This window comes from Myotis daubentonii, chromosome 6 (genome assembly GCF_963259705.1).
Source record: "Myotis daubentonii chromosome 6, mMyoDau2.1, whole genome shotgun sequence".
Taxonomy (NCBI): domain Eukaryota; kingdom Metazoa; phylum Chordata; class Mammalia; order Chiroptera; family Vespertilionidae; genus Myotis; species Myotis daubentonii.
In genome coordinates this window covers 47,356,037-47,371,538 of record NC_081845.1, presented here as the reverse complement: position 1 = coordinate 47,371,538, position 15,502 = coordinate 47,356,037, and the positions used below count along the sequence as shown (strand labels likewise).

The window sequence follows — 15,502 nt, the reverse complement described above, 5'->3', positions numbered from 1 at the left end:
TCAAAACTGCCAGAAAGTCCCATGGCTCTACTTTCAAAATATATTCAGACTCCAACCACTTCTGTTACTACCACCATGGTGCAAGCTATTGTTATTTCTTGCCTGGAGTCTTGCAGTATCCTACTTGCTACTTCATCTTTTTACTTCAGTCCTTGAGCCCTTGAAGTTTATTTCAAAACTGTAGCCCTAGTGATCTTATTGACAGCAAAAGTCAGATTATGTTGCTTTGGCTCAACACCCTCTGATGATTTCCACTTTCACTTAAAATCAACATCTTAGTTTACATGATTCTACCGCATCAGCAGCACCCACCCCCCGACCCCCGCTTCCACTCCAATCACGCTGGCCTCCTTGTTGTTCCTCAGACATGCCTGCATGCTCTTACCGCAGGACCTTTGCACAACTGTTTCCTCTACCTGCATTACTCTTCTCCTAGATGGCTACATGACTTGCTCCCTTGCCCTCTTCAGGTCTTTGCTCAAATCCTACTTTCTTACAAAGTAAGACTTTAATTTTATTCTATAATAACCTAATTTTTAAAGAAGACAATATTTATGTATTATGAAACTAAAAACAAAAAGCTACTATTTTAAAAAATATATTTTATTGATTTTTTTTACAGAGAGGAAGGGAGAGGGAAAGAGGGTTAGAAACATCAATCAGCTGCCTCCTGCACACCTCTTACTGGGGATGTGCCCGCAACCAAGGTACATGCCCTTGACTGGAATCGAACCTGGGACCCTTGAGTCCGCAGGCTGACGCTCTATCCACTGAGCCAAACCGATTAGGGCTACTATTTTGTTTTTTTAAAGCTTGTGGAGTCATAGGCCATTGTTGCCCTCTGGGATTGTGGATCTTGTTTGTTCAGCAGTGGCAAGAATGTCTGGGCCCATAGATACAGTTGTAAATATAAAAGCACTCAGTTTTACCTGTTTCTCAAGTAAAAGTGACTTTCATTAAAATCAAATTTTTTAAAATTTATCCATACAGATCCCTCTGTGTAATAGATGGTGTCGTGGTTGGGAGCAAAAGAGACTCAGAGACATTGGGGCACATTTTATCTGTTTTCTTCCCAAATGTGAGAATATGGCCTTGCTGCTGCTGAGTGAGTCAGAAACCAGGAGAGTAATGATTATACCAATTCCCCACCATAGAACTTCTTAGAGTCCTAGTGGATGTGTACTGTTGGAAAAGAGATCTAAGTGCTGAATCCAAAAGACTTGTGACCTAACAGACATGTGGCTGTTTTCCCGGATCCAACTGGCCCAGTTGGATCCAGTCACCTGAAGCCACTAGGGAATTAGAAACCAGGGAAAACTGGACACCTGGCTACTCACAGGTTTTGGAGTCCTTGACTAATTGGTTGGGGACCTAATGAGGTAGAATATTGTCTTTTCCCCTCAACTTGTAACTCTGAAAATTCCAGAATCTGGTTTAGGAGAGGAACCTAAAATGCTGCAATAGACTTTTCTTTTCTTAAGGCAATTCTGACAAACACCTACAAACAAATATAGTTCCAAGAAACTGTGGAAACTGACAAAAATTGCCCACAGTTGAAAATGGGCTCAATTTCTTCCCTAAGTAATAATCATCTGTTGTCTATGAGTAGATGTTGGCATTCTACAACTTATATCTGATGATTAATTATTTAGATAATATCTACCAAGAAGAGGCCTAATGAAATAGCTTTTAAATTTAGCCAGAAAAAAATAGCACCATTAATGATGGCCTTGACATTCAGCAAAGCCAAATTAAGCAGTCAATCTGAATTTTTATAGACAGTCTTTTATAAAGCCTCACACCCCGTGGATGTTTGATAAGCATTAATTGCCTGGCTGACGATGACCAGCTATACATCTGCCTGTTATAGAAACTGCCATAGTGGAATAAATAAGAGAAGGTTGATTTGAGATGTTCTGTGGGATAGGACCTTGTGAGTACTGTGGGTTTTTTTTTTTAATTAATCAGGCTTCATAATTTTCTTTTAATGGAACACGTTCATTAAAAATATAATTCCCTTGCCCAGCTGACATGGCTCAGTGGTTGGGTGTTGACCTATGAACTAGGAGGTCACAGTTCCATTCCAGGTCAGGGCAGCCGGTCAATGATTTTCTCTCATTGATGTTTCTATCTCCCTCTCCCTCTCCCTTCTTCTCTTAAATCAATAAAAATATATTTTAAAAAAATAGAATTCCCTTTGTCAATTCAAGGTAAAGTGGCAGTTAATAGTGGTAGTGATCAAATGTTATTTCCTTTTTAAATGGAAAGCTGAGAGCCTCTAAATAATCAATGTCACATTCCCTTTTTAAATTATTTGCATCAATGCCAGGGAAATCATTAACATTTCAGGTCAGATGACTGTTATTTTCATTAGTGTGCTGATAATGCACTGTGTTCATTGTAGTGAGTGGAGAATGGGGAACTCTGGTCTGCATTTTATTCTTTCATTTATATGGATTCACTTTTACTGAATATAAATACTATAAAGCTAGAAAAATATTTATAAAGTAATAATAATAGCTGACTTTTTATCATTACTCTATGCAGTCATTGTGCTAAGCTCTTCATATGTATTTGTTTCAAGTGTGCGTTGAAAGATTATGTCACATTTTCTGCCACATCTTTTTTATGCCTTTGAAATGATAACTTTTACACTGTTCTATTTAAAATCACAATTTTACTCATGCTTATTTAATTGCAGTGATACAGTCAACCATAGCTTCCTCTGAAGGAACAAGAGCACATGTTTGAAGGATAATAAAGCTGATGAAAATTTTAAACCTTTAGAAATGGAGTATTGAGCAAAGACAGATGTTTTATAAAAGAAGGGAAAGACAGCTGATCATGTGACTCTGATGAATTGGTGTAGAGAATTATTGAGATCTATAGATATGCCTTGTTTCTGTATATTATTTTTATAAAAACTGGTTCAAAATGAATAGTCCACACTGTGGAATGACCCAGCTGCTTGTTGAAGCAATTGCTTTTAATTAGCCCATCTGATGTTGATTGGATTTGGGCCTTGCATGCCTGGATTCCTGAAAGATTGAATTACCAGTTATTCTTCTCATTTAGAGACATGTGATTCTAAAGTGATTTGAGATTTTCATGTCAAATCGTTCTTATCACTTTAAAAATTATACATGTGTATAAACAACTTCATGGGCTTAAAAGAAGTTCTTCATGTAGTTACTTTTGAAAGATATTTGAACTCTCATGGATTATTCTTAAACTCTTCCCCCCCCCCACACCCCCGCTTTTTGTACAGTGTGGAGACTTTTCGTGTAGTGTTTGCAAAAGGAGTGGACAAACGTGTTTGCAAAAGGAGTAACATATGGGACAAACTGAACACTTCATGCTAAACTGGACTGTTCTGCCCAGATCAGGAAGGTTCCAGTGAAGTGGTTGCTTAGTAACTAATGGAATTAGAAGAAACCGTGTTAGCAGGGGCGCTTGCCCTCTTCTGTGTGTTCGCCTAATATTGGGAGGGTGACTCCAGTGCCTGTTGCCTGGCTTGCAGCTGTTAAACCAAAGTGATGACTAAAATGAAAGATTGAAGAGAGATTCCACAGCCGGACTGGGAGCCTATATGTATAATCTTACACACCTTATTTATGTTAGTATGTTGAAGAAAAAGATATTAAGAGAGGACTTTAAAAATAAAGAGTAACTACTAAAATTTGATTGGGGTTAAAATTTTAAGAGTGATTGTTAACTTACATTGGGTTTTAAAGAGTAGAACAATAATTATCTTCATCATTCTTCCAAAAAGTCCTCTATAGAAAAGGGTTAACAGATTTTATGTGATGGCACCATGGATTCTAGGACAGACACGGCATGTCTTGTGCTTGTCCGTATGCATACTTTATGATGCAGGGCTGGCACATCTGTTGTTACACCCATAACTAGATTCTGACCACTCTCACTTGAGCCTGAATATGGCCTCACAGCTCTCAACAGGGCTGCAGGCAGTCACTGCCAGCCTTTGAGGGGCAGGCAAGAAACTGCCTTGTCATTCTTTGTGGCAAATCGAAACTACTTAAAAGCTTCTGCCTTCTGAATTCCATTAGAATGGGTATGAGGGATTTGTGACAATAGCAGCTCTGAGTTGGCCATGCAAAATTCCTCTTCAGGAAACTATAAAAAAGGAGATGGACCAGGGAAAGTCAAACCAAATACAGTAATTGGGAAAAGGAAGGTGGTGTGATGGATTTACTCCTTCAAAGACCTTATTCTTGAAATCACGGGAGGCAACCAATTGATGTTTCCCTCTCACATCCATGTTTCTCTCTCTCTCTTCCTCTCTCTAAAATCAATAATAAAAATGGCTTATCGAATATATTCAGTAAGGAAGAGTAATAGTACCATCCCTAAATATGTTTAAAATATTTAAAGATAAAAGAATGGACTTCTTTACATGGTGGGTAGCAAAATATTGAAATCCCATACCCAAGGGATACAACCATAAGTTAGAAGGTAACAGGAGCACCAGAGGGATGAGTGGAAGCCAAGGGATCAAAGAGGGGGACCCAAGACTAAAGGCAGGCGTGTGAATGCTATTTTCCAGAGTATGTAACAAGTAACAAGGATGAATGCCCTTCGTGGGTAGCCTGACTTCATGATGGGCAACCGGGTTTGGCCTACACACTTACCATATCTTTAGCTAAGAAAACAACAACTTGATTTGTGTCTTTTTCCACTCCATTCTCTCCCAGAAGACCCCAGTGATTGAGGTATGGCCACATTCAGGAGGAGGAGAATTCTAAAGAGAAATAGGAAAACCATAATCATGCTGCTTTTGAAGGGCTCATTATCACCATGTAGTTAATTTAAGAAGCAACTGTGCCAAGAGCAAAGCTGTGAAATATAACTAGATTTTTTTAAAATAAACAAGCTACATGTTTGAAGCTGTTGGGAAAACCAATATGTTTTATGGTTTGTAGTATATAATAGTTTTTTTCTTTATATGGTTAAGGTGAGGGGAAACTGGTATTTTAGCAGTATTAATTTCTGCTGTCTAATTATAATTACAGTAATATAATCTTACTGCTGTCGTTTATCTTGACATTTTATTCTCTGAGAGGACTGCTATACTATTTGAGGAAGAATTAAAACAGCTATAAAAGATATATAAGCGAGAAAAAACCCTCCACCCCAGTCTTTCAGACCATTAAGCTCCCCAAACGGATTGGATTGCTTTTGCATTTGGGAGATCATGAAGGTAAATGATCCAGTTCAACTGTGGTCAGGACTCTTCTCAACTAAGTGCTAGTGAATGGGTTATTGTGGTTAATTGAACAGTCTCATTAACTGGGATTTACTACCAATTCTATATGTGACGTATAACCAGAACTCAATAAAGGATAATCACCATTAACACTAAATTGAGCAAAATGTAACCTTGTTGATTCAGAAGTTAGCTCCACTCTCTGTAATGCCTCATGGCCATTGTAAACGTTGCTAATTGTATAACACTGGGCATATAAAGGAGGAGGAGGATCAGGCTAGATCTGCTGCAATCTATGCAAGTTACTATTTTTCAATAACTTCCATTTAACTCTCTCATAAAAGATAAGGGTTGCATGTGCTCAAAACAATTCAGTTATTTCACCTGTAAAATCAGTTGGGTTCCTTGTAACTTGGGAATTCACAGTACATCTTGCCCATGTCTAGTGTTAATTCCAAAGCTGCACATGGGTTACTAAAAAGAACATATTTCATCAACTTCAAGTGCTTAAAAAAGTCTTATCAGCTGTCATTCTAATTATCTTTGAAGATGTAGACTTTTCATTGGTCAGTTTTGTGGCATAAAGTACCAACCTAAAATTGGTCATAGCTCATCTTGTGACTGCATGACAACTAATATGACCCAGGGGAACTTAATTCATGGGCTGTGATGTTAGCACTCAATTTGTGTCACTTCTGTGTGAAATATAGGAGAAATGACACACTAAATCCATAACTCTCTCTGAGGTAGTAGGCACTTGGAGTGGATTGTGGTCTCACAAACTGGGTTTTCAATTAGAAAGATTTGTGGAGGTGGCAGCACATTATCAGCCAAGAGTGAGCTGTGACAAAACTGTAAATCTCAACCCGGCCAAGACTTTCCCAAAGACAATACAGTGTGAACCAAGGAAGAACCTGTGCAATGCTTTCATATTTGTAGGCAGAACCTTATCCCATGTTTTGCAAGAATGTGGCTTAATAGAGGACATTACCATATGTTCTTAATTTTTCCCAAATGTCTATCTTTGAACATAATTTGTATTTGGCTTATGGTAGACACTCTTTAACTTTAGCTATGTTTTATATTCCACATTGTAAAACATCTTACATCATGAAAATTCTTTCTTATGTCAAATTATTTTTGTTTATAGCAGTGTAGAGCAGCTGGGCATCATGCACAGATGAATTTTTTTAAAATATATTCTATTGATTTTTTACAGAGAGGAAGGGAGAGAGATAGAGAGCTAGAAACATCGATGAGAGAGAAACACCAATCAGCTGCCTCCTGCACATCTCCTACTGGGGATGCGCCCGCAACCCAGGTACATGCCCCCGACCGGAATCCAACCTGGGACCCTTCAGTCCACAAGCCGACGCTCTATCCACTGAGCCAAACCGGTCTCGGCCACAGATGAATTTTTGAAGAACTTGTTCATTTGTTCATCAATTCATTCACCTGTATTTGCTAGGATCTAGGATCTCCCTAGTGAATAAGGAAGATGTGGAACTCACTTTCATGAAGCTAAGTTTACCTTTTCAAGGAGATCAATGCTAAAACTATAAGATAGCACCCTTAGTCTCCTCACCTCTTTTGCTACCAAAGAGGCTTTGTCCTTCCCCATGGGCTCAGGCCGGTCTCCAGACATTGTTTCACAAGCTCGGGCAGCCTAGTCAGCTGGTGTTTCACTCTGTCAAATGGCCAGGTTCTTTCTTACTTTGATGGTATCCTGTGAGCTTTTTCCTAATTGAGGTTCCTTGTAAGTTTGTTAAACTCAAGACATTGATCTTGATTTAATAGTTACTTTTTCTTAAATTAACTAATTTTCTAATTTTTAAAAATTATGGTGCATTAAGTTTGTAACATTAAATTTCTAAAACTCTGTGATATGATACCAGAATGGAAATTACATGGTTATAGAAGTACGGTGATGGTTTTTATGATGGGGTCTGTCCTTAAAGCAGGGTAAGGAATATGGGGTGAAAGTGAAGTACCGCAACCAATCGTAGGCATTTTGAGTAGGATTGTCATTAGGAAAGTATTTGGAAGGAATGGATTTGGGCAGAGGGGAGAGGAGCGGGCTGTTTCTTAACTCTTAGTCCAATGGGGATCAAAAGGATGCACGGGAGAGTAGAGTAGGACAATCAGTGTGGATTAGAATAGCAGTTTCTATTTATTAAGCATCTATTATGCATGACTGTACCTAAACCTTAACGCAACCCTGTGAGGTTGGTATTATCCTCATTTTACAAATAAGGGACCTGAGGTTTAGAGAAGTTAACGAATTAGCCAAGGTCACATGTTCAAGGTAAATTGCCTGGTTGTAGAACTAGGAGTCGAATCAGATGTGTCTTCCTGCACAATCCTGAACATTAAAAAAAAGTTTTCAAAAGGCACTTGTTAGAAATAGACGGGTAACATGTCCATTGTAATGGTCCAAATAATACTACGTAAATGGACTAAAATTAATAGCCTCTTCCTTCCTCTACAGTCATACCCTATAATAAAGTCCCAGTGACCAATTTGGTGTTCCTTTATTGCTAATGCAAACATATGCAAATATATATGCACATTATTTAAGGGGTTGTTTACTTGCCCCAACTCTACCAGGCCAGGCTTCACGTTCAGTAGCTCACAACCCTCTGTTCTATGCCAATTGCCCTGGTTGCTTTTGAAAGACACCTACGAAAGCATATTCGAAAAACTCCCTTGGCAGCTTGTTCTGTTATTTAACTTTTGCTCTCAGGAACTGTTTTCCATTTCATTAACCCAGATAATTGTTCTGCAGCCTGAGTCATTTCTGTCTTGCTCTGCATATGGGGTTGATGGAGAGCAGCTGGTCACCCTATCAGGTGCAATTTCAACTTACATAGAAGGTCTGAAAAAAGAAATTCGTGTGGGGAATATTAAAACCTGAAACACTAAATTTAATAATAAAAAAAGACATTGAAAACAACTGAAATTTCTTTCATTTTTTTTTTAACACATTGCGTATCGCATAGGAATCTCTAAGACACACGCCAGGGACCGCACGTTTTTGAGCAAACTGCACGTTATTTAAATCATCATAATGCACTTTAGGTGTTGTTTTTCAATAATTATAACATTTTTATTTACAAAAACAAATAAACAATTAAACAATTAAAGTTCCTAGTACTTTTTTAACGTATGGTACTGCGTAAAACATTTTCCTCTATGAAGAGGGACCAAACAAAATTTACATAAGTATCTAGATTCGCTCCTTTTTCCATGGGCGTGAAAAACGAGAACACTCGTGAGCGGTCCTTAACAGATAGTGCGCGAAACACGAGAAAACTCCTGAGCGGTACGAAATGTGTTTTAAGTGGCTATAAGAAGTCTGAAGCAAATTCAGAATTACACAAATTGAAATAGTTTTTTTTATTGTGACCTGTACGTTTTAATTTTAAGATTTTAGATCTTCTATAAATGCATGAGCATAATCCATTTAACATTAAAGTCAATTTCCTATTAGCATTTTTTATGTATAGCCCACACTTGATTTCCAAGAAACCCCAGAAACTGGTACTTCTAATGTATCAATCATTTTAACCAGAGAATGTATAAAAGAAACTTTATTCTATTTTATTATCACAAAATATAAATTTCACCAAGAGCTTGCCTGTTATCAGGACATGTATCATATACTGAATACTTTACATATATACTGTCATATAATCTTCAAACAAGTTCATTAGTCCCATTTTTAGATAAGAAAACTGAGTCAGGTTACATGTTTATCATTCTCACTTACCAGTGATCAAACCCAGAATTGTTTTGTTACAAATTTGCTTTAAACACAAACCAAGGATCATGTGACTTCAAATCCAGTCTTCTTAACCTGCCATACAGTGCCTTAACTGCTGGTGACACCAGTGGGAAGCCAGATCAAGTCACTAACTAACCAGGTTCCCAAATTTACCACATTGACCATTGGCCTTTAACAGATTTTAGAGGATCAATTTAGAAGGTTAAATTTTAAAGGTTAGATTTTACTTATGATAAAGTAAATTTCTGAAAGTTAAATATATTCTTAATTTAAAATGTATAGAATTATGAGAATCAAAATAAATTTATCAAAATTACAAATTGCTAAAGGTACATATTAATACTTTGACAGAACAAAATATGACATTTTTGAAATTAAAAAGATTTAAGGGGAGCTGAACTATTAATACATAGAACCATGCATTGTTGTATTTTTGTTTTACTTTTGTGAATGAGCCAAATTTATAAAACCTGAAGGTACAGTACAAGAATTCTCTCATTCAAACACCAATGACAAGTTTGAGGGGATTTCTAAAACTACTTTCATGTTCAATAATTCGCTGGACAGAGTCACAGAACTCACTGCAAGTTTTTATACTCATGGATTTGGCTTCTTACAGGGAAAGGACGCAAATTAGAACCAGCCAAGGCAAGAGGCACATAGGGCAGAGTGCAGAAGGGGACCAAATATGGCGCTTCTGGCCATCCGCCTCCTGTGGGGCCGTGTTACCTCCTCTGGCCATGCTGTGCGACAGTGTGCACAGGGGACTGCCAACCAACGAAGCTCGCCCGTGCTTGTGGTGTCTGAGTTTTTACTGGAGCTCAACTGCAAGCTGCCTACGTGTCTGGCCTTTCATCTCTAGCCTCTCCTGGGACCTCCAGTTCATGCCTTTAATCTCCAATTCTGCTGAGGTCAGAACTGATATGGTGTGGCCCCAAACCCATCATAAATCATGTTCCCTAGACTCAGTGGTCAAAGCCCCAGACAAACAAGACACTCACTCCTATCAGGCAGGATAATCCAAGGGCCTTAGAGATCACACCCCAGAAACCCAGGGCAAAGGCAGACTTGTCATTGGGCAAAGTTAAGTCTTCACTACACAGAGTAGTGTATTTCATCATCAGTAGCATAAAATTGAATATCCTCTTTAAACCTGTTAAGTCAAACTTGTTAAAGGCTTTTGTGGGGGGCAAGTATAGCATTTGTTATTGTAAAGCATTGCAATGAAATAAAGTACAGAAACTAAGTACAGAAGCTAAGTACATACATTTGTTTAATATGGCAAGTTTTTATTTTTTTAATTTTCAAGTTTCCGTTTGACATATTGGTCATTCAGCGGAAGAACTGGCGTTTCAGTAAGTTGGCCGTTTGGAGAGTTAGTTTAGGGGCATATTGACTCTCACTGAATAACTTTGACAGTGGTTCTCAAAATCAAGTGAGCATCAGAGTCACCTGGATGACCCTTAGAACACAGATTGCTGGACTGACTCTGAGTTTCTGATTCAGCAGGTCCTGGGACCCCCCGCACCCCCCCCCCCCCAGTCCCAAGAATCTATAACAATTTCAGCCCAGGAGCCACATTTTGAGAACCACTGGAATAGAGAGTGTGATAATGTAGCAGAAGAGAGGAATGAGCTATGTCATTGAGATGGGGAATAAAGGAAGACCAGTTGAAGACAAGGGTGTGCTTTCCATGTCCTGTTGACCAGAATGTTTGGGAGTGCTCATGAGATCCCAGGATCCGGAGAATGAGTTCAGTGAGCGAGCCTAAACACGGCCACCCCAGAGAAGGGCTGTGGGAGTAAATGAGAGTTTGCGTGTGGGGTGTTCTTTGTGTATTACTGTACCTGCTGAGACAGTGATTTGCAGTGGCTTGTGTCGGCGAAGCTTTTGTCAAAGCATTGCAGAAGCCAACATCAGTCTTTAACCTATAACATTTTTTCTTTCCTAGTCTTTCTAGGAGTTTGTCTTGTTCCCTTGCTTTTTAAGTCCCATAACTCTGTCTCTTCCTTTTTCCTGCCTCAGGCAATGTTCAGCCTTTGTATGGTGGAGAGTGGAGCTGACGAGGTGAATTTGCATGGTGTGACCAGCCTAGGCTTAAAGCAGGCTCTGGAGTTCGCATACACAGGACAGGTATGGTACAAAATGTCATCTAAGAGGCTGAGCATGTTTAAGGGGAGCTAATCAGAGGAGATTCTCCTTGAGGCATGAGATTTCATTATTTTTCTTGTTATGCATCTTGATGTTTTAAAAAATTTTCACGTCTTTAATTTTATAGCTACATGATGGAAAGGTAAGTAAAGCAGTATGATTTTAAATAGGACCCAGGGAACATAATATTTTCATCCTAGCTCAGTGGTGTGCTGGTATAATTTTAAAAATATCCTAAAGGACTATTATACGAGAGTTTGCAAGATAACTTGAATTCTCATTGCTATCACTGAAGCTCAGTGACTCAATCTTGGCTTTATTGACTTAAAAACAAGACCAAAAAAAATGTAAAGCCTCAAAAGGCTATGTCTAGCATCTTGGCACCCTGTCCTCAAATATCTCAGAGTCAAGGTGTCAAGATTAGAATGTGATGGTTTAAAAGGCAAAATTGTTCATTACTAAATTGTTATCTCTCTCTCTCTCTCTCTCTCTCTCTCTCTCTCTCTCTCTCTCACACACACACACACACACACACACACACACACACACACACACAAGAGCCATGTTAGTGTACAGCTATCAGCAAATCAAAATAAAACTGCAGAAAGACAATATGAATTCAGATCTCAAGCTTCATGGTTCTTAACTAGTTTTATGTTAGTGAAACAATTATTAGAACACACAAGACATTTCCTTTATAAGTTATCTTTAATTGAGATATGATTGACATATAACATTGTATTAGATTTAGGTGTATAACATAATGATTTGATATATGTATATATTGTGAAATGATTACCACGATAAGTTTAGTTAACATCCATCACCACACATAGTTACAATATTTTTCTCTTATGATGAGAGCTTTTAATTATATTCTCTTAGCATCTTTCAAATACACAATACAGTATTATTAACTCTAGTTTCCATACTATACATTACATCCCCAGGGCTTATTTATCTCTTAATCAGAAGTTTGTACCTTTGACCCACTTCACCCATTTTGCTCCCTTCCCCTTATTTCTATTTCAGAATTACTTAACTGAATCGATGCAGACACAGATTGGATGTTTATCCTCTTTTAAAAAGTTTTGTTCTTTAATTCCATGTCATCCAACTTAGGTCTAGTGTCTTCTATGCTAAAATCAGGGCCTCTTCTCTCTCTTTCTTTTTAAAATATATTTTTATTGATTTTAGAGAGGAAAGGAGAGGGAGAGATAGAAACATCAATGATGAGAGAGAATTATTGATTGGCTGCCTCCTGCACACCCCACACTGGGGATCGAACTCGCAACCCAGGCATGTGTCCTGACAGGGAATTGACCTCCTGGTTCATGGGTCAACCCTTAACCACTGTGCCAGCTTGGTAAGGGCCTCTTCTCTTGAAAAACTCACATCCCGGTGGGAGAAAGAGGAAAATAAAGAATTATATATCCTTACTGTGATGGGAGGTATAATAGAAACAGAACATAAGACACATGGGGACAAAAGGGAGGGTGTGGACAACCAGGGCCATCGGTGCAAATCTTCACAGAGGTGGTAGTTGTTAAAAAAAGATGGGCGCTCACTCTTCTACTAAATTTCCTTCTTTGGAGGCATATTAAAGTGTATGATATTGTCCATTCTCTTTGCTGCATTAGTAGAGTTTGAGAAATGTTTCATAGAATAACTGAGGCAACTTTGGCAGCTGACATGAAAATAGTAGGTGGGGAGGGGGGGCATCATTCGTCAAGGAGCAAGTGCAAAGCGGAGTAGACAGAAGACGGGTAACAAGTTTGGTGTCAGCCTGGCTAGATGTCATGCCTTAGGAAATAAGGGAGACAATTATTGTCCACAGAATTGCCAAAAAATACTCCCAATGAAGTGAGTAAATAATGTGTTTTATGCTCTTTGGTTTCTTTGATTAAAGAAAGATACCAGCTTGTGTTGTGTATAGTTCTCTCTTCACACCTTAATTCCAGTCACACCTGCAGTTGCCCATCTCTACAATACGATTGACAACCCACAGCTCAGACTTCACTCGTGTGTAATGGGGATGAAATAGCAAATATTGTGTGTGTGTTTTTATAAAGCTACCCAAGAAAATAGTTTCTGTACTTAGCTTCATTGACAATGGTTTAAGTGCAGAGGTTATAGGCTACAAAGCATGTTTAAATCATTAGTGAACAAAAGGGCACAAAAATTGCTGGGAAGGTGGAGGTCAAATACACAGGCAAATATAAGTGGATGCCTTACTGTCTGCCTCAATTGCCTTGGGTTTCTTTCACAACATATATAAACTTAGCCTGCAGCACGAAGGTCTATGAAGTATGAGCTGAAAATAGCATGGGGTTGGTGGGTGGGTGGGTGGGGGCTGACATTCTGGAGGGAAAACACTGCTTGGGAAGAGGGAGGAAGTTTGCAGTAGGGCAGCCATATCCTATTCCTTAGAAGTCATTTGCTCATATTCCACTTTTATGAGGAGAAAGAAAGCCAAATGAGAAAAATATATAGTTAGGTTTTTGGTATTAGTGCTTTAAAAAAAACCAAAAAGCAATTCCTAGGCCTAGACCTGGAGTTGCATTTATTCTGCCCAGTGACTCATTGTTGACATGCGCACCCACAGAAGGGTGAGAAGCCTGCAGCACACGTAATAACTCCACTGTTCAGATCATGTACTGAGGGGACAGGCAGGGGGCTGGCATTTCATAGGGCACCTCCTACAAGAGCCAAGGCACTGCCCTGAGCACTTTATGTGTGCTTTTAACCAACCTCAACAGCTCCTGAGAATGCAGTGACCCCATCATAACACGACAAGCCCAGGAAGTTCAGTGAATGACTGAGACCATTCTCCAGTGTATCGTGACCTATGAGTCAAACCCAGTTCTCTTCACCTCAAAGCCATTGTTCTCTCTTAATGTGCTATGTCATTAAGAAAATGTTAAGTCATACTTGTTATACTTTGGTGAAAGAGGTGAAGTGTTTAGACATTTTAGAGAGTGGACTCTTTTTTAAAACATATATATATATATATATTTAGTGATTTCGGAAAGGAGAGGGAGAGAGAAAGAGAAATATCAACAAGAGAGAATCATTGTTTGGCTGCCTCCTGCATGCCCCCTTCTAGGGATGGAGCCCACAACCTGGGTATGCGCCCTGACAGGGAATCAAACCCTGACATCCTGGTTTATAGGTCAGTGCTCAACCACTGAGCCACACTGGCCAGACAAGAGAGTGAACTCTTTGGATGGTTTTCTCAACCTAGGCACCTTTCCAACATCAGTTCACAAGGGCTCTGAGATGCTGCTCTGTACTTTGTATATGATGATTCTTTGCTGCAGAGTGGAGGTTACTATAGTGTTCCTTGGACAATATCTATGGCAGTTTGGTTTCTTAAACACCCAAATGACTTTATCTATATCATAAAAGACCAAACGAGCAGTGGCTCTCGCAGCAGGCAGGGCAGGGTGCCGGCAGCGTCCACGGAGCTTGCGAAGCGTTGCAAGGTGGCGGACATGACCCTGATGGCAGGCTAGGCCTAGGGGACCCTACGCGTACATGATTTAATCGTGCACTGGGCCTCTAGTATATAATAAATCTGTCTTCCCTTTGAGACATGGACGCAGGTGGTGGCAAAAGGTGAAATTGGAGTATACTTAGGAAATGTAAAAAGCTGCTTTCTCTTACTATGGAATTGAAATTAACACTAAGCAAAAAATTTGGAATATGGAAGTGTGGATAAATTCATAGTTTTGCAAATTGTTAATTGTTTTTTACTATCGTGAACATTATGCATTAGACTTGTAAAAATCTGGGATAACATTGAGTTTCTCTACCTATAGCATTTCTACTGACAGTTGAGTAGACCTTTAGTCAGTTGTAGTAAGCACAGTATAAAATGTAAGTATTTCTAGTGTCTGGAAATTGCTGCTGTCTGGGGAGAGATGTGGCAGTTTAGAGTGGGTGTGATGAATGAATGTCGCCCAGTGTAGCAAGATGTGTGCATGTTCCTCCTACACACTGCTCTAAAGCCTAGCCTTCTGAAAATTGGTCACAGATTTCACCCAGGAGATTTTAAAGAAAAAGTGAACTTTTCCCCTAATGCTAGTTCATCCTCTGAAAATGCATGCACTTTTCTTATCACAGGGCTGAGCAAGCACACACTCTGCCTTTGCACTAATCAGGGACATGCCCTATCTGTGGGCACACCCTGCCTGGGATACAGGTTGAGCAGAGCCCAGCATGTATTGAAGCCCCCATGGTGACCTTGCACAGCCATACACAGCAGAGCCAGCCATGGGGGGCAGAGGAGCCAGGCTGCTCCGCAGGCCCTGTTCTAGGCTGGCGCTGGGAGCTGGGCC

The 15,502-nt window shown here is 39.3% G+C and overlaps 1 protein-coding gene across 1 annotated transcript in view; it reads left to right on the top strand.

Moving 5' to 3' along the window:
* Nucleotides 1-15,502, top strand: part of KLHL32 (kelch like family member 32) — a 189,831-nt gene that overhangs the window by 67,486 nt on the left and 106,843 nt on the right. Inside the window, exon 4 of the mRNA XM_059700895.1 lies at nucleotides 11,037-11,144. Coding sequence (XP_059556878.1) covers nucleotides 11,037-11,144 — 108 coding nt within the window. The remainder of the gene's footprint in view (nucleotides 1-11,036; nucleotides 11,145-15,502) is intronic.